Below are 25,862 nucleotides of genomic sequence, written 5' to 3' on the forward strand. Positions count from 1 at the left end.
TGAAGAGTGAAAAATAATTAGAAAGCTATACATAATGGGAGTCATTTTCAAAAGGATTTACATATGCAAATCTACTGTTGTAGCAATTTTCAAAAGCCCACTTATTCGAGTAAAGTGCATTTGCGCATGTAAAACCTAAGCTTAAGCATGTAAATGCTTTTGAAAATCAGGCCCAATTTTTCTACATGCAAAAGACATGTGGAGTTTGTTTATAAATTCGTGCATAGGATTTATAGATAACTTCTATTTTGCTAAGTTTTTGCCATCTAAATTTTGTTGCAGGGGCTGCAGGAAAAAAAGGGCTCCTATCTACATGTTTGGTGAGCCTGTGCTTTTGTTAAGGATTTCTGGGGTAAAGCCAAACTCAAAATTTCTGATATTTTGGCACTTTAGGAAACACTTCTTCCAGAGATGTGCCTTCTGGGCTTGTGGATGGATGCTACATTGAACACTCGTCAATGTAAACTATGTAACCCTTCTTAATCATGCTACCCACTTTACCATCACAATGCACTGGAAGTCTCTACCCCTGATTTCACATTGGCATAAACTCTCTCATATATACCTGGTTATTTCACTGATCTACACAACATATGTAACTCTGTCATCATGAAAAACAATTATAGAAATAAAAGCAGGAGTTGAGTGGCACCTTAGAGACTAACCAATTTATTAAAGCATAAGCTTTTGAGGACAGAGTGCATCTGACGAAATGGACTCTGTCCTTGACAGCTCTTGCTTTAATAAATTGGTTAGTCTATAAGGTGCCACTCAATACTTGTCATTTTTGCTAAACCAGATTAACACTGTTATCCCTCTGAAAATTATAGAAATACATTCCAAAATAAATTAAGACTAAAAAGAAAATAAAGTCTTGATTGCATTAAGTCTTCACACTCCTTGACTCTAAACTTGATAGAAGCCCCTTTTGCAGCTACAACGGCTATTAAAAGTTTAGGAATTCTACCTACTTTGCACAGCAGCATGGTGCTCAAGCTTTTTCAAGCTGGCTGGGGATAGTCTGTGGAGTGCAGTCTTCACATCTTACCACAGATTTTCTATTGGGTTCAGTTCTGGGCTTTGACTGTGCCACTTGAAGACATTCACCTCTCTCTTACTGAGCTGTTCCATTGTTGCTTTTGCTTAGGGTCATTTTTCTATTTAAAGATGAATCTTCTCCCCAGTTCCAAATATCTAGAAGAGGTTTTCCTCTAGGACCTGCCTATACTTTGCACCATCCATCTTTCCCTTCACAAGTCTCCTTGTCCCTGCAAAGCATCCCCAAAACATAATGCTGCCACCACCATGCTTTATTTTAGAGATTATGTAAGTAGGACGATGTGTTGTATGAGTTATGCCAAACATATCATTCAGCACAAAGAGCAAAGCTTCTCAGACTTCATCACTCCACAAAACCTTCTCCTGCACACATGTAGTGTCCCCCCATGTTTCTTTGCAAACATTATGCAGCACATCATATGGCTTTTCTTCAACAGTGGCTTCCTTTTTGCCACCCTCCCATACACACTATTTTTGTGGAATAATCTTGAAAATGTGGAAGTCAACATTTTATCCCATCTGTGCCAGAAACGTTTAGTCCTTTTAAAGTAGGACTGTGACCTTCCATGACAGTTTTCCTTAACACATAGCTACTGACTTTGGATTGCAGCAGTGTCTTGGTGGTGCTAAACTGTTTCCACTTTACAGCAATGGACCATACAGTGAACATCCTTTGGGAAAACATAAAAGAGCACATAACCCACTGGTCTGAGTCCATGTGGCTACATGCTAGGAAAACTGAATTTCTCTTATAGCCTTCTCCCCCAATCTGTACCTTTGAATAATTTTATTCCAGAGTTCTTTCAGCAGCAACTTGTTTGACATCTTTTGTCCTTTGCATCAAATTTATTTCAATCAATAGAAACAGCTTTAGTTTTCATCTAGGGATATATGAATCAGCTCAACCATTGTGACTGCACACAGGTGAGTTCTAATTTATGATGGGTCATAAAGCAATTTTTATTTAAACTAAGATTTCAGTTTGCTATGACAAGGGGTGCGAAAACTTATGCAAATCAAACATTTCTGGTTTTTTTACTTCTTAAATACGTTTGGAATGGTTTTATAATTGTTTTTTTCATAATGAAAGTATAGATTATATTGTGTAGCCCAGTGAAGAACTGCTTTTAATGCATTCTAATTTTTTTTTTTTTTTTTTAAGACAGCAAGGTGTGAAAAATGTTCAAGACTGCAAAAATGTTTACAAAGCACTGTAGAGAGCATGCTCCTCTCACCCGAGACTTTAAATGTAGAGACACTAACAGAAATGCTAACATACAACTAAGCCAAGATGGCTGTAAATTCCATCTAAGACACAGCTTTTACCTTATGAATGACATCCTGTACAGCACTAGATTTCTCCTTTAGCAGTTCAACAACACAGAGTGCCTCGTCTTCCGTGAACATCATGCTTTTCATGGCCGTCAGAAAGTCCTTGAATCTGACTTCAGCATTTTCTGAAACCAATAAAGGTGACATTTCTACAACAGTGTCATAGTTGTAGCTTGCACACTCAACCACCCATTTTCCCCAAAGCAAAGTATGAACTCATCTACAATCTGAGCCTTTTCAAAGCATAGACAGATTTTAAGATGTATGGGAAGAGACAATTGCACTAACGTGATTAATGTGCCTATTTCTTGTAACAGATTCCCTAATAAGTGAAATGAGGAAAAAAGTAAAAGCTCCCAAAGTATTCAGAAAAATCAACTGTTCCAGTAATTTTAGAACCCTGGTAATTCAGCTGGGAAATGCCAATATATTTGATAAAAGAAAGACTTTCCTCCATCTAACAGTCCAATTGTGCTTGATGAAAAACACAAACACAAAAACCAAATAACCGCCTCCAACATTTTTTTTTGTACCAGGCTTCAAGCATCATTAGATTTACCTTTATCTGTTTCATTCTTAAGTTTCTTGGTGTTACTTCTTTGGAAGACATCAGTAAGCTCATTTTTCACTGGGTCGTTCAAATCCCTTTCCACCACAGGATTTGCATTGGTGTTGTCCATCAAAGGAATGTAAGTCGTTGCTTCAATAAGAGGCTCGTCCACTAAGTCAGGAACTAAATTTCCACCAGGTGATAACTTATTTAACAATCTCATACCACTGTCAGAACTTAATACTAGATATGTCTGTAACGTGAAACAAATGACCAACAAATGCATATCTCTAGTACACTCGCAAGTTGCTGTGCATGTAGGTAGGCTACAAGCGTACTAGAGATATGCGCAAAGCGTTAAACAATTGACTAACGAATGCACCTAAACATTACTTCATTATGATATTGTCCATATTTTATCACAAAATAACTCATTGTGATCAACCATTAATTCAGGTATTATCAGATCTAAAAATCTCAATATACAATCTGGGAAAAGAGTTATAAAAATTTACAAAGAGCCTGTAACTGCTTTTGATGCTAGTAAATAGATGTAGCAATGAAGTTTAAGTAATAGTATAAATTGTCTAGCTTCCTTGAACTACTGCTTTAATAAAAGCAAAATAAAAAAAAATAGATCACACAAAATAAATCATTTACCATTTTCAATTTTTTGTTTCTTTGCTGCAACTTTTTTCTTTCCTGCTCCACTTTCCTGCTTCATCTCCAACAGGTTTACTGCTTCATGTTTCTTAGTGGGGGACACAAAGGATTCAACTTTTGTGTCTGAAGAAACAGGAGAATCTTCTGCAGAAACATATACATGCAGTAAGTATAACAGATTCTTGCCTAGTAAAGCAAGCTGAGTGGCTGCACATGCAGGCAGAATACAGGTTAGAGAAAACGCAGAAACCTATGCACCAAAGAGCACACGGCAAGGCCTTGCTACATACACAGAAAGGCAGCGAGGTCTTAAAAGACAAGTCACCCTGCAAGAACACAAAGCCGAGCAACTGAAGCTCTAAGAAAGCTTAAGTTAATACCTTTACCATCCATATTTGAAGAAGTTGAAAATTTTACTTTTTTTTGTCTATAGCTTGGAAACAATGTGGCAGAATGGCACATTGCCACCTCTGACATTACAGGTCATTAAATTCTTAGGACTGTCTTCAGTTTCAGGTTAACAAAGTGTGATGTCAGAAGTGGCAATCCACTATTGTGCCACATTACTTACTAGAGATAGGACCAAAAAGCAAGTCAAACTCAAACGGAAAAAAATTAAAATATCAAGCTCCATATTAACCAGGCATGGATTAAAGCAAAGAATCTCAGGGAAAATACAGGAAAATTGGTTCTTACCTGCTAATTTTCATTCCTGTAGTACCATGGATCAGTCCAGACTCCTGGGTTTTGCCTCCCATCCAGCAGATGGAGACAAAGACGTTTTGACCGACTCTGCCCTATACCTTGAGGTGCTACCCACAGTCTGTCAGTATTGATCCACATCAAAGCAGAATGGCTCCCAAACCAAACTAATTATATAACAACTAAATCAGAGACATAAGAACATAAGAAAATGCCATACTGGGTGAGACCAAGGGTCCATCAAGCCCAGCATCCTGTTTCCAACAGTGGCCAATCCAGGCCATAAGAACCTGGCAATTACCCAAAAACATATGTCCCAGACCGGGCTCACAAATCCCAAATGGTAACATAACCCCGAAAAAAAACCTTTTAAAAATAAACTGTATAACAGATCTGCAGATTAAAAACAACAAGTGCTGAACGAGCAGACTCTCCATTTTCTCACATAAACGAGTGGGGCTCTGGACTGATCCATGGTACTACAGGAACGAAAATTAGCAGGTAAGAACCAATTTTCCTTTCCCCTGTATGTACCCAGATCAGTCCAGACTCCTGGGATGTACCAAAGCTTTCTTACTAGGGATGGGACACAGAGTCCCACTCAGATCATACCCTCCCCAAACCCCCCAGAGCCTAGCGAAGGTGTATAAAGACTGCCAAGTAGCCGCCCTACAAATCTCGAGGTGAAATCTGTTGGCACTCCGCCCACGAAGTTGCTTCCGAACGTGTAGAATGCACCCAAAGACTGGTGGAACAGGGCTTGCCGTGGAGCAAGTCAGCTGAAACTTATAGCCTCCTTCAACCATTGGGCAATTGAAGCCCTAGAAGCCTTATGCCCTCTTCTCGGGCCACTCCACAGCACAAAGAGATGGTCTGACATTCGGAAGCTATTGGTAACCTCCAAATATCTGAGCAGCACGCAACGCACATCTAGCTTTCTCAGGTCTTTAGAATGAGGATCCGAATGGTTCAAGTCTTGAAAGGATGGGAGCCCTACTGACTGGTTTAAATGAAAAGCAGAAACCACCTTAGGTAGAAAGGAAGGAACTACACACAAGGATACTCCCGTTTTGGATATTCTTAAAAATGGTTCCCTGCAGGATAAAGCCTGAAGCTCTGATACTCTACGAGCAGAAGCTATAGCCACAAGAAAAATCACCTTTAACGTGAGATCTTTCACCGTAGTCTTCTTCAGAGACTCAAAAGGTGTGGCACACATGGCTTTAAGAACCAAAATTTAGGTTCCACGAAGGACAAGGAATCCTAACAGGAGGATGTAAATGCTTAGTCCCCCGAAGAAAAGGCGCTATGTCCAGATGCGCCGCTAAGGAAGCACCCTGAACTTTACCACGGAGACAACAGAGCGCTGCTTACCTGCACATGTAAGGAGCTGCACGATAAGCCCTTAGAGAGACCTGCCTGCAAAAAGGATAAAATGTCAGACACAGACACACGAACAGGGTCTACCTTGTGCTCTACCCAGCAGGCTTCAAAAACTCCCCACACCCTGATGTACGCCAGGGAAGCACACATTTTCCTTGAATGCAAAGTAGCAACCACTGCGTCCCAATAGCCTTTGCTTTTTAGACGCTGTCTCTCAAAAGTCATGCCACTAGACAAAAGCGATCTTCGTCTTCTAAACAAATGGGGCCTTGACACAGCAGATTCGGAAAGTCCCCCTTCAGGTTGACCAGATCTGCAAACCATGGATGTCTCGGCAACTCCGGAGCCACCAGAATTACCTCTGTCGGGTGGGCTTCTATTCCACGTTGCACCTTGCCGATCAGGGGCCAAGGTGGAAATACGTACAGCAGAATGCTCCTCAGCCAAGGGAGAACCAGGGCATCTACACCTTCCGCTCCCGTCTGCTTGTATAAACTGAAGAAACGAGGGGCCTTGGTGTTCTGGAATGTTGCCATCAGGTCCATTCTCGGCCGACCCCACGTGTCACAAATGAGCTGAAAGGCCTCATCGGCGAGTTCCCACTCTCCGGGATCGAGACAGTGGCGACTGAGAAAAATCAGCCTGAATGTTGTCGACTCCGGCTATGTGAGAGGCCGCAATGCTGACCAGGTGCCGCTCTGCCCAGGTTATCAGCAGTTGGGCCTCCAGCGTTACCAGCTGGCTCCTGGTTCCTCTTTGGCGATTGATATAAGCCACTGTAGTTACATTGTCTGACAGAACTCTGACCAACTTGCCCTGCAAAATTGGCAGAAACAACTGCAATGCTAAGCGTACCGCCCTGGTCTCCAGGCGGTTGATCGACCACTGGGATTTCTCCTCCAACCATTGTCCCTGCACCAATCTCTTGACAAACTGCTCCCCATCCGGAGAGACTGGCATTCGTGGTGACCACCATCCAACCTGGTACCTCCAGGGGCACCCACTGGTTCAAGTTGTGTGAGAGAAGCCACCACCTGAGACTGGATCGAGCCAAATCTGTAAGAGAAAGAGGAAGATTAAATTGTTCGGAGACCGGACTCCAGCGAGAAAGCAATGCTGATTGTAGAGGTCTCACATGAGCAAAGGCCCACAGGACCAGTTCCAGAGTGGAAGCCATCGAACCGAGTACTCAAGTAATCCCATACTCTGGGAAGACAGTTGGCCAGTAAGTCTCGCACTTGACCCTGCAATTTGACGACACGGTCCTTGTTAAGGAAAACTCTCCCCTGACGTGTGTCGAACAGGGTTCCCAAGAATTCTATGGATTGGGAGGGAACCAGGTGGCTCTTGGCAAGGTTGATCACCCAACCTAGAGAATGCAGAAGCTGAATTACTGTTTGTACTGCCAAAAGGCAGAGACTCCGACTTTTCCCGAATCAGCCAGTCATCCAGGTAGAGGTGCACAAACAGACCTTCTTTCCGGCATTGTGCCGTCACCACCACCATAATCTTGGTGAAGATTCTGGGAGCCGTGGCAAGTCCAAACGGCAGAGCTCGAAACTGATAATGATGGCCCAGGATAGAAAACCTCAGGAATTTCTGGTGACGGGTCCTGATGCCGATGTGCAAGTACGCCTCAGAGATCTAGCGATGCTAGGAATTCTCCCTTGCACACTGATGCAATTACCGACCTCAGTTTCCATGCGAAACCACGGAACCTGAAGACATCTGTTGACTCTTTTTAGATAGAGGATGGGCTGAAAGGTACCCTCTTTCTTGGGCACGACGAAGTAGATGGAGTAACGCCCTTTTCGTTGTTTCGTCGGAGGAACCGGTATAATGGCTCCGAGCTCGAGAAGGCGATGCAAGATGTCGCGCACAGCCTGACGTTTCTCTTTGTAAGTGCATGGAGAAACTAGATATCTGTGTCGAAGGTGTCTGACAAAATCTAAAGCATAGCCGTGGTTTATCACGTTGAGGACCCACTGGTCAGACGTTATATTGGTCCATTCCTCGTAGAACAGAGACAATCTGCCTCCTACCTATGGAGTCTAGGAGTGAACCAGCCTCACTTCATTGTGAAGACTTGGTCCCTCCTGCCGATTGCGGGATTCCAGATCTGCCAAAGCGACGGCCAAGAAAGGACTGGGCCAGAACTGCTGCCTTCCAGGAACAGATCTTGCCGCAGCACCCGAGGATCAGGAAGAGCGGAAATGTCTGTTGCATCGGAACCGGGACTGCAAGGAAAAGGAACCGCTCGCTTTAGGACGATCTTCTGGTAGGCGATGAACCTTATTTTCTCCCAAAGACTGAATCATATCAAGGTCCTTCCCGAAAAGGAGTTTGCCTTTAAAAGGTAGAGAGTCCATTGTGCCTTTGAGGAGACATCTGCAGACCAGTTCCTTAACCAGGGGAGTCTACGGGCTGAAACTGCCGAAACCATAGCCCTGCCAGAAGTCCAAAGTAGGTCATATAGGGCATCAGTGCTATAAACTACCACTGCCTCCAATCGTCCAGCTTGCATAGACTCCTCAGAGAGAGATGCATTAGCCTGCAAAAGTTGCACCCAGCGAAGACCTGCTCTCAAAGCGAAGCTGCTGCACATAGCAGCCCCGACCCCCCAGTGCGGAAACCTCAAAGATTTTCTTCAACTGAATCTCAAGCTTACAATCTTGAAGATCCTTGAGGGCCGTCGCTCCTGTCACAGGAATGGTGGTCTTCTTGGTGACGGCAGACACGGCGGCGTCCACCTTAGGGATCCAAAGGAGGTCCAAGGCAGCTTCAGGCAATGGGTAAAGTTTATCCATGGCCTTGCTGACCTTCAGACCCAAATCCGGGGAGTTTCATCCCCGGAACAGAAGATCGGTTACTGAGAGTTGAAAGGGAAAGGACTTGGACGGACCACGGAGCCCAACCATGACGGGATCCACTGCTCCCATTCGAAAATCTTCCTAAGGGGCATAAATGCCCAGCTCTTCCAGAACCACAGGAATTAGGGGACCCAATTCATCTCTCCTAAAAAAGGCAGACCACCTTTGGGTCATCCCCTTCCACTGCGTGGGGATTAAAGCCTACAACATTGTCTTGTGGGCTGCAGCGTCTGTGCCCTGCAGGGATTTATTGGCCAACTCCCAGTCCTCCAAATTTGAATCCGGGGAGGAAGAATCCTCTGTCCGTCTAGGAGGCACAGAGTGTAGGGGGCGCTTGTCCCGTGAGACTGGCTCCCGCTCCTGATCTGGGAGCTTAGCCCTTTTAGGCGCCCACACACCCAGAGGGCCCGAAGAACTCCCCCCCCCCGATTGCCTCCGCGCTGCCCACCTGGCTTTACATGCCTTTTGCAGCAACAAAATAAATTCAGAAAAAATGAAGAATCTGAGGAGTCTGAGGCCCCATAAGAGCCCTCCTCAGCATCGCCTGCTGCTCCAGATAAGGGCCCGCCCCCCTGCAGGGGTTGTGCGATGCGGGGCTAAGGTAGGGGGACACTTTCCCTTCCTTTCCGCCTCTCTCGTGCCTGCCCGAAATGTCTCCAAGATGGCCTCCTTTCCCGCGCTTAGCGGGAATGGGTCCAGAGGGGAACAACGTGGGTCACTCCGTTTCGCCGACTCCCGGCCTGGTGCGACAGTGCTACCCCCCAGCGGCCGAAGACGAGCCCTCCCTCCCTGAGGAGGCATGCTGAACGTGCATCTCCACAAGATCGACAGGCCGCTCCACGCAGCATCTGAGGTCCCAACCGGCAGATAAAGAAAAAAAAAAACAAGGTAAAGGGGCTGAAAATCACTTTGGTTTGAAGAAAAAAAACAAAACGGATTCCCCGCTTACCAGCACTGCCTTCAATCGGAATCCTCAATCCTTGAAGCATTTTTTTGTTTGTTTGTTTTTTTGTTTTGTTTTTTTTTTAACAGGTTCTGCACCACCCAGGGTCCGGTATCACCCCTGTGCTGGGACCAGGAGTTAAGGAAGGGTCCTCGGCCACAAAAACTCGGGAGCCTCAAATACCAGGGGGGGATGGTCCCCTCAAGACCTAACAACCCCCCTGGGGAGGCAAGCACAGCAAAGCTGTTTAGCTTTTCTAGTTTCTGGTTTTTGTTTTTTTAAAGGAATAGCTGCCTAATTCCTGTCAACTATCTACACTAAGAGAAAAAAAAAAACCCTATCCAATTTATTTTTTTTTTTTTTTTTGAAAACTACCAAAGACTGTAGGATTTTGCACCTCCACCATCTGCTGGAGACAGAGAAATACTGGACGGACTGTAGGTGGCACCTCAAGGTATAGGGCAGAGTTAGTCAAAACCTGTCTCCATCTGCTGGAGGGGAGGCAAAATCCAGGAGTCTGGACTGATCCGGGTACGTACAGGGAATGGTAGCATTTATTTCATAGCAGCAGTTTACTTTCCTGAAGGAGTGCCTAATATCTGAGTCTGATATTGAGTGGTTTGCTAGGGCCTACTATAAGAAAGCCATAAACATCCAAATCAGACATACACAATTTCTAAATAGTGTAGCAGTGGAAGAGATTATCCTGGGACAACCTGATTTTCTAAATGTCCGTCAAAACCCTGCTCTATGTACTTATGGAAAAAGATTGTCTTCTTGCAACATTTAACTACATGATGCACATTTGTTCAGCATCTCCAAGCCCTCAACACTTCCATGTTAACACCACAATCACACATCATATTACATTTTCAACTGCTACTGAGAAGCAGGCTTGATCCTAGATGTGTGCAGTCCAGGGCAAATCAGCTGGTTCAGGACTCTTCTGAGACTGAAGTGAAGAGGGGGGGGGGGGAAATAGTGGAACATCTGCTACTGTACCTCTCTGCCACACGGGCTATTGTAGTTCCCAACCAGCAGGCACTCCAGTACATTCCTCAGACTAGCTTCTGAACTGAAGACAGGGTAGGAATGGGAAGGACGTCAGGCAGGATATGAAATGCTATGGGTAGGGCTTTTTGCAGTAGTACAAGCCCCCTTCACCCAACGATATCCCCGTTGAGGAATTTTCTTAGGCCTTTTTATTTTCACAATTTCACTTTAATACATTTTCTGTCACATTCTTCCTCAAAGGACAAAAGGCTCCAGAACAAGTCAGAATTGGGAAGCACAGGGTAAGCTCATTTGCAGGAATGCATTTACATTAAAGCAATTTTTGGAGAAAATCATGGATTGTGTAAGGCAATAAAGTCAAAGTAAAAAAGTCACAAGGAATCAGAAAAAAAATGTGTGGAGACAATTTGGTAAGACAAATGGATTTTGCCAGCATTTATATTCTTGCATACTGAAGTAGCACATGAAAAGGTGCAATTTGATAAAGATGTAGCAAACAAAAACATATACATATATCTCAGATTCTATCACACTTAAACACCTGAAAGTGAGCAAAAGATAACTCCCAACAGCAAAACCATTACAAAATGATGTAAGTGATCATCAAAAGTACAGTCCTAGAAAATCGAAAAGACATTCACAATCATTTTCCAAATTTCAGTGATTATGACAAAGGTAGAGACCACCTTTGCACCACTGTTCCCTCTCAGTGTGCACATGCACACAGATCATGAATCCTGCACACATGGAAAAATAGTGCACACACAAAATAGCATAACATCTCGATTTTTGCTATATAATTGCGCTTATAAAAAATGAAATCAAATTTATTTTATGCTATCTAAAACATATGCTGTTTGTTAAAAATTAAATATTTTCAAAATCCATATATTTACATTATACTTGCTCAGGGTCACTTGGCTCATAGTGCACAAATTTGATTTCAGCATATAAAAGTTTGCACACATAGCCTGTCAAAAGTTAGAAGGAACATTGCTCAGCACTTCAAGCTTTCTCATGCACATTGCTCTATTGATCATTCACTTTGCTGGGGCTATTTTTCCCTTATTCTATCGTGGTACAGAAGTCCTGTCAGGCACCTTAGGTCTTTATTTGCAGCTGCCAGGATTTTTAGCCCATTCTATGGTCTCCCACCACATCTAGCTACCACAGCAACTATCCTTGGCCAAAATGCATGGAGCATTATTCACTTCTAAGCCTGGTAAAAGTGAACTCTACTACCAGTTGGAAGACATCACTATGGTGTCCCTTCTTGGACTGTTTGGGATAGTAAAGGCTGTCTCTGCAGCACCTTAAGACCTAGATGACCTGAGAAACAGAAGCCATATCTCCCATATGGTGAGTTATTGGACTAACTGCTGTCCACTTGTTTTTCAGCTGACAAATGGTGAAAATAAAAGTCAATCTTAATTTAGCAAAAGATTTTTTTTTTTAACCAAGTTAAAGCTACTAAAAGAGTTACATATAGCAAAAAAAAAAAAAAAAAATGGTTTTAGTGTTTAGATATTCTAAATCTATACCTCTTCCATTTTTCTGCTTTTTTTGCCCTGTTTTCTTCTTGGATACAGCACCATCCGATGGGGGTGTTGGCTGCTTCGTGATAGGAAATGGTTCAGCTTTCTTGCCTGAAAACTTTGCCCCACCAGCCTCTTTGGCTACCTGCTCCTCCAGGACAGGCTTGGGCTGTTTCTTCTTTTTCCGCTCTCGCAGGCTGCTGGGAGCCTCGGGTGTGCTCAGCACAGCGGGAGCAGTGTGTTCTTCATCCATCACTAACGCATCCACCAGCTCAAAGTCTCGAGCTGCGCTTTCAGAATCTGATTCGTGCAGGGTCCCATTCTGAGCGTCTTTCCTTTTGCTTTTTCTCTTCTCTGTTTTCTTCTTATCAATCTTAGCAGGAGGGAGCTTCTGGTCTTTTTTCTGCTTGGCAAGAACTTCATCATATGATGTCTCTTTCATAAAAAGCCAGAAGAAGAGGAAAATGACTGTAATGACCACTGAAGGAACGAGGATGATAAAATACGGAGACTCATAGAACTCCATTTTATTGTTCTTTACGTTGTTCTAAATAACCTGAAAGAAAGAGGGACAAATATAAGTTTGTGCATTTTGTTTATATAAAGAAGCCCATAATACTGTAGTACAGCTGTAGGCAACTCCAGTCCTTGAGTGCCAAAGACACTTGGGTTTTTAGGATATATATAGTAAACGCAAGAGATACATTTGCATGCAGTGGACACAGTGCATGCAAATGCATCTCATGCGTACTCAGTGTGGATATCCTGAAAATCCACCTAGCAAGTGGAGCTTGAGGACTAGAATTGCCTACCCGTTTTAGGACTATTCAAAGCTCAGAAAAATGAAGCTCAAATATTCAATGCAGATTTTAAGTTTAAAGCTTTTAGCACCTCAATGAACTCAAAGATGTGTCACATATATAATATGCCAGGGGAAGGCAACACCTGTCCTCATATGCCACAAATAGGTCTGATTTTCAGGATATCCACAATGAATATATATGCCCATGATATATCTACATACAATATCTTTCATGCATAGTCATTGTGGATATCCTGAAAACCAGGCTGGTTTGCAGCATTTGAGGAACAGAGTTGCCCACCCCTGTAATATGCTTTGCTGGTTCTGTATACTAGGAGGTGCTCCATGATCCACCAAGCTTGTACTGTGCCAAGCAAAGGAATGCAGAACCCTAATCAAGCTGTGGGGCTGGAAGGAGGCAGTGCCCCCTGGCACCTACTATGCACACAGTAAGTAAGGTACAGCTACAAAGGAACATATATTTAACTGCAGAGTTGGAGGAAGGAAACAGGACAGGCAGGAACAGGACTCCAGAGGAAGGAGGATAAAAAGGAAACTGGGCCTGGTGCTGGACCGGGAGAGATTGGGTTTGGGGGTGGTTGTTAAGGGGAAGACATTTGCTGTTGAATTGTCAACAGGTTGCAGTTAGTTAAATAGTTTCTCTCCTCATCATTAAATACTGGAGAAACAGAAAGCTGCAAAGGGGGTTGGAAATCCTCTAACTTTGGTTGGGGGAGGTAGGGGGGGGGGAGGAGGGAGAAGAAACTAAATAAAATGTGTATGCATTCAGCCTAACTGCAAGCTTTGCCAGTGAACATTAGTTCACTGGCAAAGCTGACACTGCCCCATCACTGCCCCATCACTGCTGACACTGCCCCATCACTGCTACAAGATACCTCATGGCCAAGCAGCTTGTATATCTTTAAATATCTTTATTCTCTTCCCACAAGTTGCCTCACAGCCACCCCAAGCACCAGAGCATTCTAGACATGTATAAGAGGAACCAGCATAAAACCTCCATGCAGAATCAAAAACTGATTTTATTGTTTAACAAATGTTTAAAAAAAAAAAAAAAAAAAAAAGCAAGAAAGAAAGTATCCAACTACATTCTGAGATTCACAACTAATTAGTAAGGTCCGGATACTTATTCACATAAGTAGACTCACGCTGTCTTCTTACAGACATCCCCTATTGATGTAGTAATCCTGACTATCCTGGCCCCATCCACTAGGTCTCTATGGCAGTCTCCCTCCGAGAGACACTTTGGTGCCTAAACTCATCCTTGATTAGGCCCACAGCTGTACCTTACTTACTGTGTGCCTAGTAGGTACCAGGGGGCACTGCCTCCCTCAAGCCCCACAGCTTGATTAAGGTGCTACGTTCCTTTGCTCGACACAGTACAAGCTTGGTGGATCATGGAGCAACTCCTAGCATACAGAGCCAGTAAAGCATATTACAGGAGTGGGCAACTCTGGTCCTCAAGTGCTGCAAACAGGCCTTGTTTTCAGGATATAAATAATGAATATGCATGAGATATATCTGCATACTTCTCCCTGCTATCCATTTCTTCCTTCTGGCTAGACTAAGGGGTAGATTTTCAAATAGCGCGCATAGGTGTACTTTTGTTGGCGCTCCAGGCGCAAACAAAAGTACGCTGGATTTTAGTAGATACGCGCGGAGCCGCGCGTATCCGCTAAAATCCGCGATCGGCGCGCGCAAGGCTATCGATTTTGTATAGCCGGCGCGCGCAGCCTACCCCCGTTCCCTCGGAGGCCGCTCCGAAATCGGAGCGGCCTCCGAGGGAATCCTCTAACGCCCTCCCCTCACCTTCCCCTCCCTTCCTCTACCTAACCCACCCGCCCGGCCCTGTCTAAACCCCATCCTTACAGTTGTCGGGGATTTACGCCTCCCGGAGGGAGAAGTAAATCCCCGCGCGCCAGCGGGCCTCCTGCGCGCCGGGACGCAACCCGGGGGCAGGTACGGAGGGCGCGGCCATGCCCCCGGACCGCCCTGGGCCGTAACCACGCCCCCGTACCCGCCCCCAAAATGCTGCCGACACGCCCCCTAAACGCCGCGACGACCAGGCCCACCCCCGACACGCCCCCCTCGGAGAACCCCGGGACTTACGCGAGTCCCAGGGCTCTGCGCGCGCCGGTAGGCCTATGTAAAATAGGCTCACCGGCGCGCAGGGCCCTGCTCGCCTAAATCCGCCCGGTTTTGGGCGGATTTAGGCGAGCAGGGCTCTGAAAATCCGCCCCTTAGTGTTTGCCTTGGACTACAATTCCCAGCACTTCATGAAGTGGCTTTTCTTGTCTCTCCATCTTCTCTTCTGGGGTTCTCTTCACAATGCCCTCCTGTCTTTCTGGCTGGCTACTTCCTTCCCATCTCTGAACCATTTGTGGCTATGCAATATATCAAACACATCTCAGTAAAATACGTTTTAAATTTTCAGGAAAAAAACAAAATACAAAACTTGCTGAGCAGACCTGTTTGACCACTTGGGTCTTTTCCTGCCAGCATTTACTATGTTTACATTTTATAGTTCTCTCTACCATTATGACTAGTATTGTGGAAGCCCAGCTAATACTAGCTTTTAAATACTGCTACTGTTTTTAGACAGTGTCTAGTGCATTGTTACTGCAAAACCAGCATGAGCTCTAACAATTTCCTTATAGTAACCTGGATTGTTCTGTAATCCTCCAATTACTTATACTGACATTATGTAATTAACAGGATCTAGTGCCAATTTGTGATGTTATCCACCATTGTCAAAGCTTCCCTGCTGCAACTGGTTCATATTCAGCCACCTGTCCAATTACATGTAAGGGTGCTGCAGTTTCCAAAAGATACAAGTGTATTTGTACAGCAATAGTTTTAAAATGTATCAAGCAAACTCCTACTAGGATCTTGAAAATATATATTTACTGTAAGGTTTTTGTTTTCACATACTAAAAAACACTGAGAAAGCCATTAAACAGTCAATAAGTAAATGAGAGTTGCTTACCTATAATGGGTGTTTTCCAAGGACAGCAGGATGTCTGTCCTCATACATGGGTGGCATCAGATGGAGCCCAGCATGGAAAAGCATGTCAAAGTTTCTAGAACTTTGACAGAGCCTCATTGAGCATTCTCTGGCATGCATACCACGCATCCCCGAGGGATACGGGATTGCCTCCGCCATCAACTGAACAAATCCTGCAGAGAGGTCCCCCAGTTGGGACTTCCTACGCTGCTCTGGATGAGATGGATCTGAGGTGAGACCATCAGTAGCATTGTCAGAGACCACGGATTAATCATTCCCTCCCCCCCCAGGGTCATAAGTGGACTCATCCCCACTGTCATAGATAGGGCCCCATCCACTAGGCACCTAGCCTCCGCCCAGCGGTGCAGACACCGGTAGAACTGGATATGGGTCCTCAGGCCCAGTGTCTTCACCAGGCTCAAGGGAGCTTCCTCCTCCGTGGAACTAGCAACGATCAGATAGGCAGGTGGCAGTGGCAGTATCCCGCAGGGTATCAATGCCGCCCAGGAACAGACGCCGCCTGGGTCCATAACATGCTGATAAGCGCATGCAGAGATTCCAGTAGCGGCTCAACTATACTGGTGCTGTTGGTGCTGCAGTGCCACAGCCTCACATCGCCTTGATGGCCAGCTGTACAAGCCTCTACAATTCATCGCTGATGCCAAAACAGGCTGGAATGCAGCAGGTATAGCCATATCCTCTTTGGAACCAAGAGGATCGGTGGCTGGCATTGGGACCAAAGGAGTCCACGACGCAAACCTAGCATCGATGGAGAACTGGTTCTCCTTGCCATAAAGTCATCACAGCAGAAGCTGATACATCCCCGTGCACAAACGGGGACCAATGCAGATGCTTCTTCAGCTTCCTTCAATGCTCATAACAGTCCTTCGCTAGTGCCGAGGCAGACAAGACATCCTCGACCTGGAGGAACCAGACAATGGCTGTTCTCTGGCATCCCTTTCAGCCAACAACCTCGCCTATGTCGATGGCTTAGTGTCCATCAGTGCAACTCTGAGGTCCCTCGATGCTGATGCCAATGGCTTGGTCTTTTCTGGCCCAAAGAAGCACTCCATTTTGTTGAGCCGGATGTTACGTTCCTTCGGGGTCATCCTCGTACACTTTCTGCAACCCTGGACATCATGCAATACCCCAAAGCAGAGGACACATTTATCATGGTCCTCGTACACCTGGGGCACCGCTTACAACCCGAAATGGACATGTTGACACAAAATAATAGCGATACAAAATCGAAATCAAAGGTGGGTGGGCACCGAACACACTGCTGCCCCAGGGGTATCAACAAAAAGTAAACTTACCAATGAATGTTGAAAACCTATCTAGGACACTAATGGGAGAACTGAGGGGACCCCACGTCAACTGCGTGAGGCAGCTAAAAAACAGCAGAAAAAAGTAGGCCAAAATGTTGGCAAACTGAGGCTTTCACCCAACTGCAAGACGACAGGCTCTGTGGAAAAGAAAAGACTGAAGAGGACTATGTGGACACGTGGCATAATGCATGTCAGAGCATGCTCAATGAGGCTCAGTCAAAGTTACAGAAACTTTGACCTAAGTTTTCTGTGCCTGGCTCCAGACGTCACCCATCCTACTTGTCCTCTGAGAATATGACAGTTTCAAGTCTTACAGGCCACAAAACTGAACTGTTCTCTCTACATGAGCCTCTTCAAGGCCTCTGCTATGATCGTTTCACACATAGAATTAGGTAAACAGCAGATACTTTGAAATTTAAAAAAATTTAGCACAAGTAGTATGAATTTTACTTGCATGACATTTCTGTGATTTCTTACCCTCCTTCTCAAATTTGCACATGAAATTAAGTCTTAGACAAATGCTATAACAATTTAAAACTGTAGAAGCAAGCTGACTTGTAGTCTTTTGCACTTTTTTGCCCAAAACAAATCTAGCCCTTGAGTTCTAAAGTTCCTTATGCTCATACATGCTGCTTCTCAGACAGGGTATCACCACCATAAATGCATCATGGGAATCTGAATTTTCTGGAAACAGATTACTCTCCTGTTTCCAATTTCCCCATTAGTTTTAATTGTAACAAGCAGAAACTTGAAACATTTGCACTGAAATATCTATTTCAGCAATAGTTCTGTAAATTTCTAGTTATTCTTTCACTGAAGACTAACCAAATCAAAACTTCAGAGAAGGATCCAGTCTGGAAGATTAAGTGAGTACACCTTCCTCTGCTTCAGTTCTTTTCACCCTCCCTGCCCTTAGTCCCCTCTCTCTCCCCATCCCTTTCAACCACTATCCCAGGGACACACTCAAATATGCAGGCATCATGACATCGATCCCCCTCTTTCACACATACACCAAAGCAAGCCATTCTCTTCTCTTACATGGAATGCCCTCCTGGAAGAGGTGGTAAAGACAAAAACAGTAAGGGAATTCAATAGGGCATGGGACAAACACAGAGGACTCTTAGCGGCTAGATAATGGAAATGAGGAAATTGAGTAACCTCTATTAAACCCAAAGTTTACATTTCTGCTTGGAAGTAGCTGCACGGAGCAGCAATTACTACCCTTAACAAAGCATGGGAGTAACCTACATGGAGAATCGCTTAATACCCTAAGCAATTTGCTGAGCAGACAGGATGGACCAGTTTGGTCTTTATCTGCCAGCATGAATTATGTTACTAATATTAACACCAAATTCCTGCAGTCCACTCCCTCTCTTACACTCCTCTAACCACCACCAATCTCCTACCTCCCCCTGCTGTATGGCAACAAGGGCCTATGAACTCCAAGACAGCTCTACACCATTTCCATGGTACACCAGTCCCAGCCCTACACATTCCTAGAAATACTAGCTGGCCCAACACAGTGGCCCTCATCACCACTAAGATGACACCAAGCCTACCCCCATCTCTCCCCTGCTACCACCATCCAAATTTGCACACTTGTACTGGTGCAACCAGTGCAGCCCACTTCTTCAGTAAAGCTTCCTGCTATGGCATCATTCACTCTAATGAATATTACTGGCACTCCTGCCTCCAATACAATCCACTACAGTACCATAATCCAGCAGTTTGATAAGATCCAAAGGTGCAGACTGAATCTGTGTATGGCCCAACTGTAATGTGCATGTATAATCAAAAAAGACCAAACAATCTGCCTGTTTAGGAAATGTGAGTATGCAGTTCCAGAAGTTGTTAAAAGGTGTCAGTGTATCCCAGAAAGAAAGCAAGCATTATACTTTGTCAAAAAGTCATCAGAAATGTATAACAAATACCCAAGACACCCATAACAAGATTAATATATGCTTTTCGGTTTTCAAGATTCTCCTCTGAAATGTTCACCACCGTAAGGAAAAGTATTTGTTAGTCCCTTGTGCCCTCAGCAGTCTCTGCCACTCCTACACTTCCTGTCTTCCTAGACAGCACAACCTTCCTCCCCATCCCCTGCATTTTCTGGCCCGGACTAGAGGAGTTCCACCTCAAAGTCAGCACTGGTTGCTTGGGGGGCAGAGGGAGACGGTCAGTTCCCTCTTTACCCAGATGTGTGCATAGCCAGGCCCAACTGCGCTAGAGCTCCAGAATCACAGCCTTCTACAAGTTTAGCCCAGGGTCAGGTATTTTTCAGTCACTGCTGCTGGCAAATGAATTGAGAGGGTATTCTTCAATAAGGCCTCACCAATATTCTGTTTTATAAATCAAACAAAAAAAAAAAAAAAAGGATTATATTACTTCTGTCAGACTCAGAGTGAATAATGCACACTACACATCTTATCCTCAGGAGAAGGAATAAAAAGAATTAACACACTGGAATACATTGTTGGCATTTAAAAAAGGAGAAAAACTTGAGAACTCCATCCAGCTTTTTCAATGGCACAGATTACACCTTTAGTAGATATTTTGAATGGAACCATGGTGCAAGGCTCAAAAAAAGAAATCTTATTCTGTAAGACAAGAAAACAGATCTCCCTGGTTAAGACTGTGTAACATGTTACATTTTCACCTACTACAAGGCATCATATTATCCTATGACACCTCCACGCCAGCAGAGGTCTCCTCAGAGTTCTGATCCATGCTTTCCAAGTTAGCTCTTCCTCCTTGCCTGCACCACACCCAAGGCTCAGTCCTACATAATTCCGATTGTTCCCTGCTTCGAAGTCTTTGTATCGAGCCTATCTTGGCTCCTTGCCTTGGCCCCTGTTGCCTCATGGCCTCCAGGCCTTCTGACCTTTGCCTTGCCTCTTACCCCTTGCCTCTTGGTGTCTGAGCTCTTTCCTGTGCTAGTTTTCTTTCATGTTTGTTTTTTTTGTAAAGCTTTACTTGGACTCCTGCTGTACCCAGAGCAGAAAGAGGAGGGAGAAGGAATAGAGAAGCAGCAAAAGGTAACAGATGGTTGGGAAGCAGTCCAGACACCCCAGGTTTCCCATTTCCCTAGGCTAGATAAAAGGGAATAGTCTCTTATAAGGATTCACCAGACTTCTAGGGGAATAGTGAGGGTGAACTCAACCAGGAAGAGGGGGTGACTTTTTTCCCCAAGAGCAGACTCCTAACAGTGGGAGCAGCCTAGGACTGTTGCCTTGGTAGCCAAAGGATTCAACCAGGTCTAGGACGAACCAAGACACTGGAAACTTGAGATCAGTCTATGTTGCAGCTGCTGGAGACAGAGACCACAACCACATCTCCCTTATAAGCCCATAAGAAAAAGGTGTGTCCTCTGTCTCCATGAGTTGTGAAGCAGGGGAAATCCCATATGTAGTGACTATCTAGAAAGATAAGGAAGTTTACATCAAAGATATACACTAGTGCATAAAATTACAGGGTTGGTCATAAAGAGCTGGTATGGTTCCACATGTGTAGGTAAGATAGAAGCTTGTGCCTTATTGCACATCCTCTATTGACCACACTGTTCTTTATACCCATGCCCAAGAAAGACTCACATTGAGTTAGTTTTAAAAGTAATAAAGTCAAGAGGAAGTGATGTCATGAGCACCAATGGCTGCCTAAAGTCTGTCCTGACCCCGATCTTGTAAAAGCCCCCATATCTGCAGCAATCTGTCATTGAGAGCATACCAGAATCACCACGTGGATGCAGGAAAAGGTTAGCCATGTCTGTGAAGAAGAATTCAGTCATCCTGAAACAATTCTTGTATGATGCGGACACGGAACAGAGAAACAATGAAGCATCAGGCAAGCAGGAGAGAAAAGATGACAGTAGGCAGTAGGCTGCGCTGAGGACACTGCAGCTAAAGGCTTGGGGGCTGTGCCTGGTCTTGCAATGCTCACTAGGGCAGATTGTCAAGGCTGGTTTGATAAAATCAACAAAGATGAATGTAATGAAGCAGGATATTCTGTCGACAGTAAGGGAATTGCGCAAAGAAAGCAATGATCTGGGGAAGCTCATGGATGACAGAATGCGGATTAAAGGAGCAGGAAGCAATACGGCATAGAGCCCAGAAAAAAATTAAAAGTGCTGAGAGAGGAGAATGGCTAATTGAAGATTTGGAAACATGTCCTGCTGGGGCAATTTACACCTGTGAGGAGTACAGAGAGGGGCCACTATACTCTTGACTGTTTTCAGGTAGCAAATGGCAATTGCATGGTGATCCTGGCCAAGAGGAGGAGGAGGAGGAGGAGATCCCAAAAATATAATTTGATCGAGCACACCAAGCCCTTGCTAAGCCAAAAGGTAACCTGATGAGAGAGAATATATGTTCCCATAAATATGAAATTAAGGAAAATGTTTCGGATCAAGTGAAAAAGCTAAAAGATTTCCAGTAGCAAGGCAACAAGGGGGAAATTTATCACAAAATTTCTCTCCAGTGGCAATCGGAAAGAGAAGGGAATTTAGAGAGTTCCTACAAATTTTGAGAAGAGACTCAGATACAGATGGTTATTCCCATTAAGATTACAATTTTCAATAAATGGCATGTCTTTGCAAATAAAAAGAATCAAAGCAGTGAAGATCCTTCAAGCAGTGGGCCTCCTGAGCCATGTGGAGGCAGGTTCTGGAAGCGTGTCACCATCCGATGCCAGGTAGTCAGCTGGAAGATGGCAGAGAGTTCAATCGGATGGAAGTCACAGGAATTCAAGTGGCTCCACTTCCTCAAGAGACGCGACCTGATTCAGGACTACAGCAATGCTCAAGGAGATGGGTAGTCGACAGAGGTGGGATGGGAAGGGACGATAAGGAGGGGTGAGACTGAGGAAAGAAGTATCGTCAGAAGGGATGCATAGTTGGGCTATGATGGGGTATAATACAGTGGAATTTTTATCATTGTGGGTGCATGAAGAGGGAACTGAGACTATTATCATCTTGGTAATGGGGTTAATAAAGATGGTCTCATGGAATGTAAAGAGGCATAATACTTTTGGGAAAAGGAAGCTCTTATTAAAAGATGCTGTGCAGATGAAGGCGGACATTGTGTTATGTCAGGAAACACATCTGAAAAAAAAACCATGAGCACTTAGTGTAATGCAACAGTATCCACAATAGTTTTTTGTGACCACCACAGTGAAAAAAATATTCTGGGGTGGGGGGGTCTTATTCTCAAAGAATATAGTAGTTTATGTTATATCCACTGTCAAGGATAAGGTTTACTGTAGTCAATTTAGAACATATGATTTGTATACACTAGTGAACATCTATGATCCAAATGTTCTACAAGGATCTTTTTTGAAGGGCTTATCAAAGGTCCTATCCCAATGGGCTGAGCGCTACCTCATTATCAAGGGTGACTAATTTAACATGTTACCCATACTTGGATCATAGCGGAAGGTATCAAATTGCTACTAGCTTACATAGAAAGCATTTACAGTCTTTGATGAGGAAACAAGGGTTGATTGATATTTAGCACCTATTGCACGCCACAGATCATAATTACAATTTTTCCTCTAAGACACAATCAATTTTTTTTTTACTGGATAAAGCTTTGATTACTACAGTGGGGGATAACATTTCATGTACCCCAACGGGAACTAAGATCTGCGAACAAAGGTCTTCTCACAGTCCCCACAGTGAAATCCATCCACTTAAGCAAGGTGAGAGACTGAGCCATCTCAATCACAGGTCCAAAACTCTGGAACACCCTACCACAAAATCTGAGATTACAGCCTGATTTGAAAAAAAGTTTAGAAAAGAGTTAAAAACATGGTGTTTCCAATAGGTGTTTAAGGTTGATCCATAAGACACTGGTCAGGAGTTATTTGAGTTCCACTTTATACGAATATTATTTTTAATGTTTTATTTTACTCTTTACCGATTCTTTTAGTAATGAACGTAACTATCTTTTAGTCTTATTTTATTATGATGGTTTATGTAAATTTTATTCTAATTATATTTTTATGTTTATTTTTTAGTTATGTACACCAGTGACAAACTCGTTTCTGTACAACGGCATAGAAAAACTGTACAAATAAACAAACATGGTTGGCTCATACACCAGTACAGATGACTGTAAAGAGCCGGGGGGGGGGGGGGGGGGGACACGGAGGAGAATTTGAAGGCTTAATGTAAGACTTGAAAAAAAACCAGAAGGAATATAAGAGCTTGATGCGGGAAATATGCAAGATGGAAGTTTTGTATAAACCAAGAGTGTCTGCTCAGGTAGGTTCAAAATTGGAATGCTTACGAGTTTAACTAAATGGTTTGAATATGGGGATATACTTTTATCAACTGGCCAGAGTTAAGCAAGAATATTTTGAGGGGGGAGTAATAGGGCTGGTCATTATGCTGGCAAGGAAATTGAAGGAACAAATTCCAGAATCAGATTCTGAAAATTAAGGGCAGGGATGGGAAGATGATTTTTGAGAATAAGGGTATCCGTGTTCTTCCCAGTTTTATCAGGAGTTGTATGCAGGACAGGCAGATGTGAAATTGGAGGATATGAGGGGTTACCTGGAAGGCGTTTCTCTTCGAGTTACGTAGGGCCAGCACTTGAGGTTAAAGATTTCAGTGTTTGAAGTTCAACAAGTAATTAAGGACTTGTAATAGGTGAAATCTCCAGGTATTGATGGATTTTCTGCAGGCTTTTATAAATTGATGTCTTCCATTGTAGCGGCCCCCATTGGCAGCTAATAGTATAGTGGAATACTAACAAGGTGAGGATCACAGTGTTAGCCAAGTCGGGTAGAGATGCGAAATTATGTGGTCTTATAGACCTATTTCTCTAACTTAGATTTGAAGATACTAGCAAAATTTCTAGCTCAGAATCTGGGATCTTTTGTGCCCCAGGATTAATTCATCTGGATCAGATGGGATTTGTCCCAGGGAGGCTGGCATCAGATAACGTTCGAAGGGTAATAAACTGGGCTTGGTAGGCCTAGAAGCAGCAATGTCTAGCTATTCTATTGTTGATGCTGAAAAAGCCTTTGACATGGCCCACTGGGATTACTTATTTACAGTCCCGGAAAAATTGGGCTTGGGAGGGGATTTTTTTTTTTAAAACATGGATTAAAAAAAAGCTATATGCTAAAGTGTACCTGCATTAGGAATGCTCCCCAGTATTTCAGATAGAACAGGGTATGAAGAAAGGGTGCCTTATTTTGCCCTTTTTTTGCATATTTAGGACCACTAGCTGAGAGAATAAGGCATATAGATGAAGTACAGGAAATCAAAGTAGGGAAAGAAGAGTACAAGCTATGTTCGCAGACTACATTTTGTTTATTTTAATACAGTCTGAGCATTCTTTACCTCCCCTATTGGAGTTGTAACAATTTGGAAGGACATCAGGGTTTAAAAAATGAATGCAAACAAGAATAAACTTCGAATATCTCTTTCAAAAGATCAGGAAGATTATATTTAGTCTAATTTCCCATTTAAAATAGTAAAAAAAAAAAAAAAAAAAAAAGAAGTGAAATACTTGGGTGTGAAGACTGGTTCAGAGTTGAAGAATCTGATCTAAATTACAGGGATATCTGGAAAAAAAAGTAGAAGTGAATATGATCTGATGTGAGGGGCAATTTCTCATGGCTGGGTAGAATTGCTATTGAAGATTAATGTTCTTTCTACAATTTGTCTATTGCAAACTTTACCGGTTTTCATACCTTTCAAACCCAGTATGGTTTTGTTGCAACGTCAACTATTTCACTTTATCTGGAAGTGTAGGCCACCCAGAGTGGCGAGAAGAGTGCCGTATTTGCCCAAGGATAGCAGAGGGTTGGGGGTACCTTGTTTACAATGGTACTATGTAGCAGCTCAGCTTAAAATGGTATTGGAATGACAAAGGGGAAGGTTGTCAATGACAGATTAATATGGAAAAAGCGATGCTAAATGATATACCCCCAGAAGTTATGGTGTGGTTACCAAAGCAGGCAAGAAAGTTGCCTAAGGTGATCTCCCCAGTTATAGCCGTAACACTTGATTTGTGGAATAGATGGAAGGTTCACTTGGTAGGGGGAGAAAAAGTATTTCCATAGAACATCTCTTAGTTTTAAAAGGGAAATTTGTTATAGGGTATACCTCAGCTGCTGCTATAAGTTGGAGAGAACAAGGCTGTTCCAGAGTTGAGCAAATATGAGATAGAAAGATTTACAGCCTGAGGAGATTCGGAGAGCTTTTGATATACCTTGTGTAGATTACATTTATTGGCGGGTGGATCACTGGGTACAGTTTGAGGAGGTGACAGCAACGCAACGGGAAATAACTCTGGGCATATCTAAACTTTATCCTTTGCTTAATGGAGACTTACCACATAAACCTTCACATTTTGTGGCATGGGAGAGAGATTTAGGAACTGATTTGGTAGATACTGGGTGGGGCTCTTGTTTTGTACAAGTAAAAAAAAAAAAGAGCTCTATATCAGTTAACAGTAGAAAACCGAAACAAATTATTTAAATGGTGTCTCCAATACAATTACGCAAGTTGCACCCAACACTTAGATAAATGCTAGAGGATGTGGTGGGAATGTGTGGCGATGGAGACATTTTGGGAAGTGGTTGTTCAGCTTACATATGACACATTGCGGGGGAAAGATTCCTAAAACTCTGGTAGTTTTCCTCCTGAATGTAT

At 43.7% G+C, this 25,862-nt stretch overlaps 1 protein-coding gene across 7 annotated transcripts in view; it reads right to left on the bottom strand.

Moving 5' to 3' along the window:
• The window catches only part of KTN1 (kinectin 1), a 342,484-nt gene that overhangs the window by 265,202 nt on the left and 51,420 nt on the right, over positions 1-25,862 (bottom strand). For all 7 annotated transcript variants that reach the window (XM_029598255.1, XM_029598256.1, XM_029598257.1 and 4 more), the window contains exons 2-5: positions 12,058-12,607; positions 3,602-3,748; positions 2,951-3,124; positions 2,386-2,516 (exon numbers count right to left, since the gene is read on the bottom strand). In XM_029598255.1, the coding sequence (XP_029454115.1) occupies positions 2,386-2,516; positions 2,951-3,124; positions 3,602-3,748; positions 12,058-12,577 (972 nt within the window). In that variant the 5' untranslated portion in view covers positions 12,578-12,607. The remainder of the gene's footprint in view (positions 1-2,385; positions 2,517-2,950; positions 3,125-3,601; positions 3,749-12,057; positions 12,608-25,862) is intronic.

The sequence above is a fragment of the Rhinatrema bivittatum genome, chromosome 4, assembly GCF_901001135.1.
Source record: "Rhinatrema bivittatum chromosome 4, aRhiBiv1.1, whole genome shotgun sequence".
Lineage (NCBI taxonomy): Eukaryota > Metazoa > Chordata > Amphibia > Gymnophiona > Rhinatrematidae > Rhinatrema > Rhinatrema bivittatum.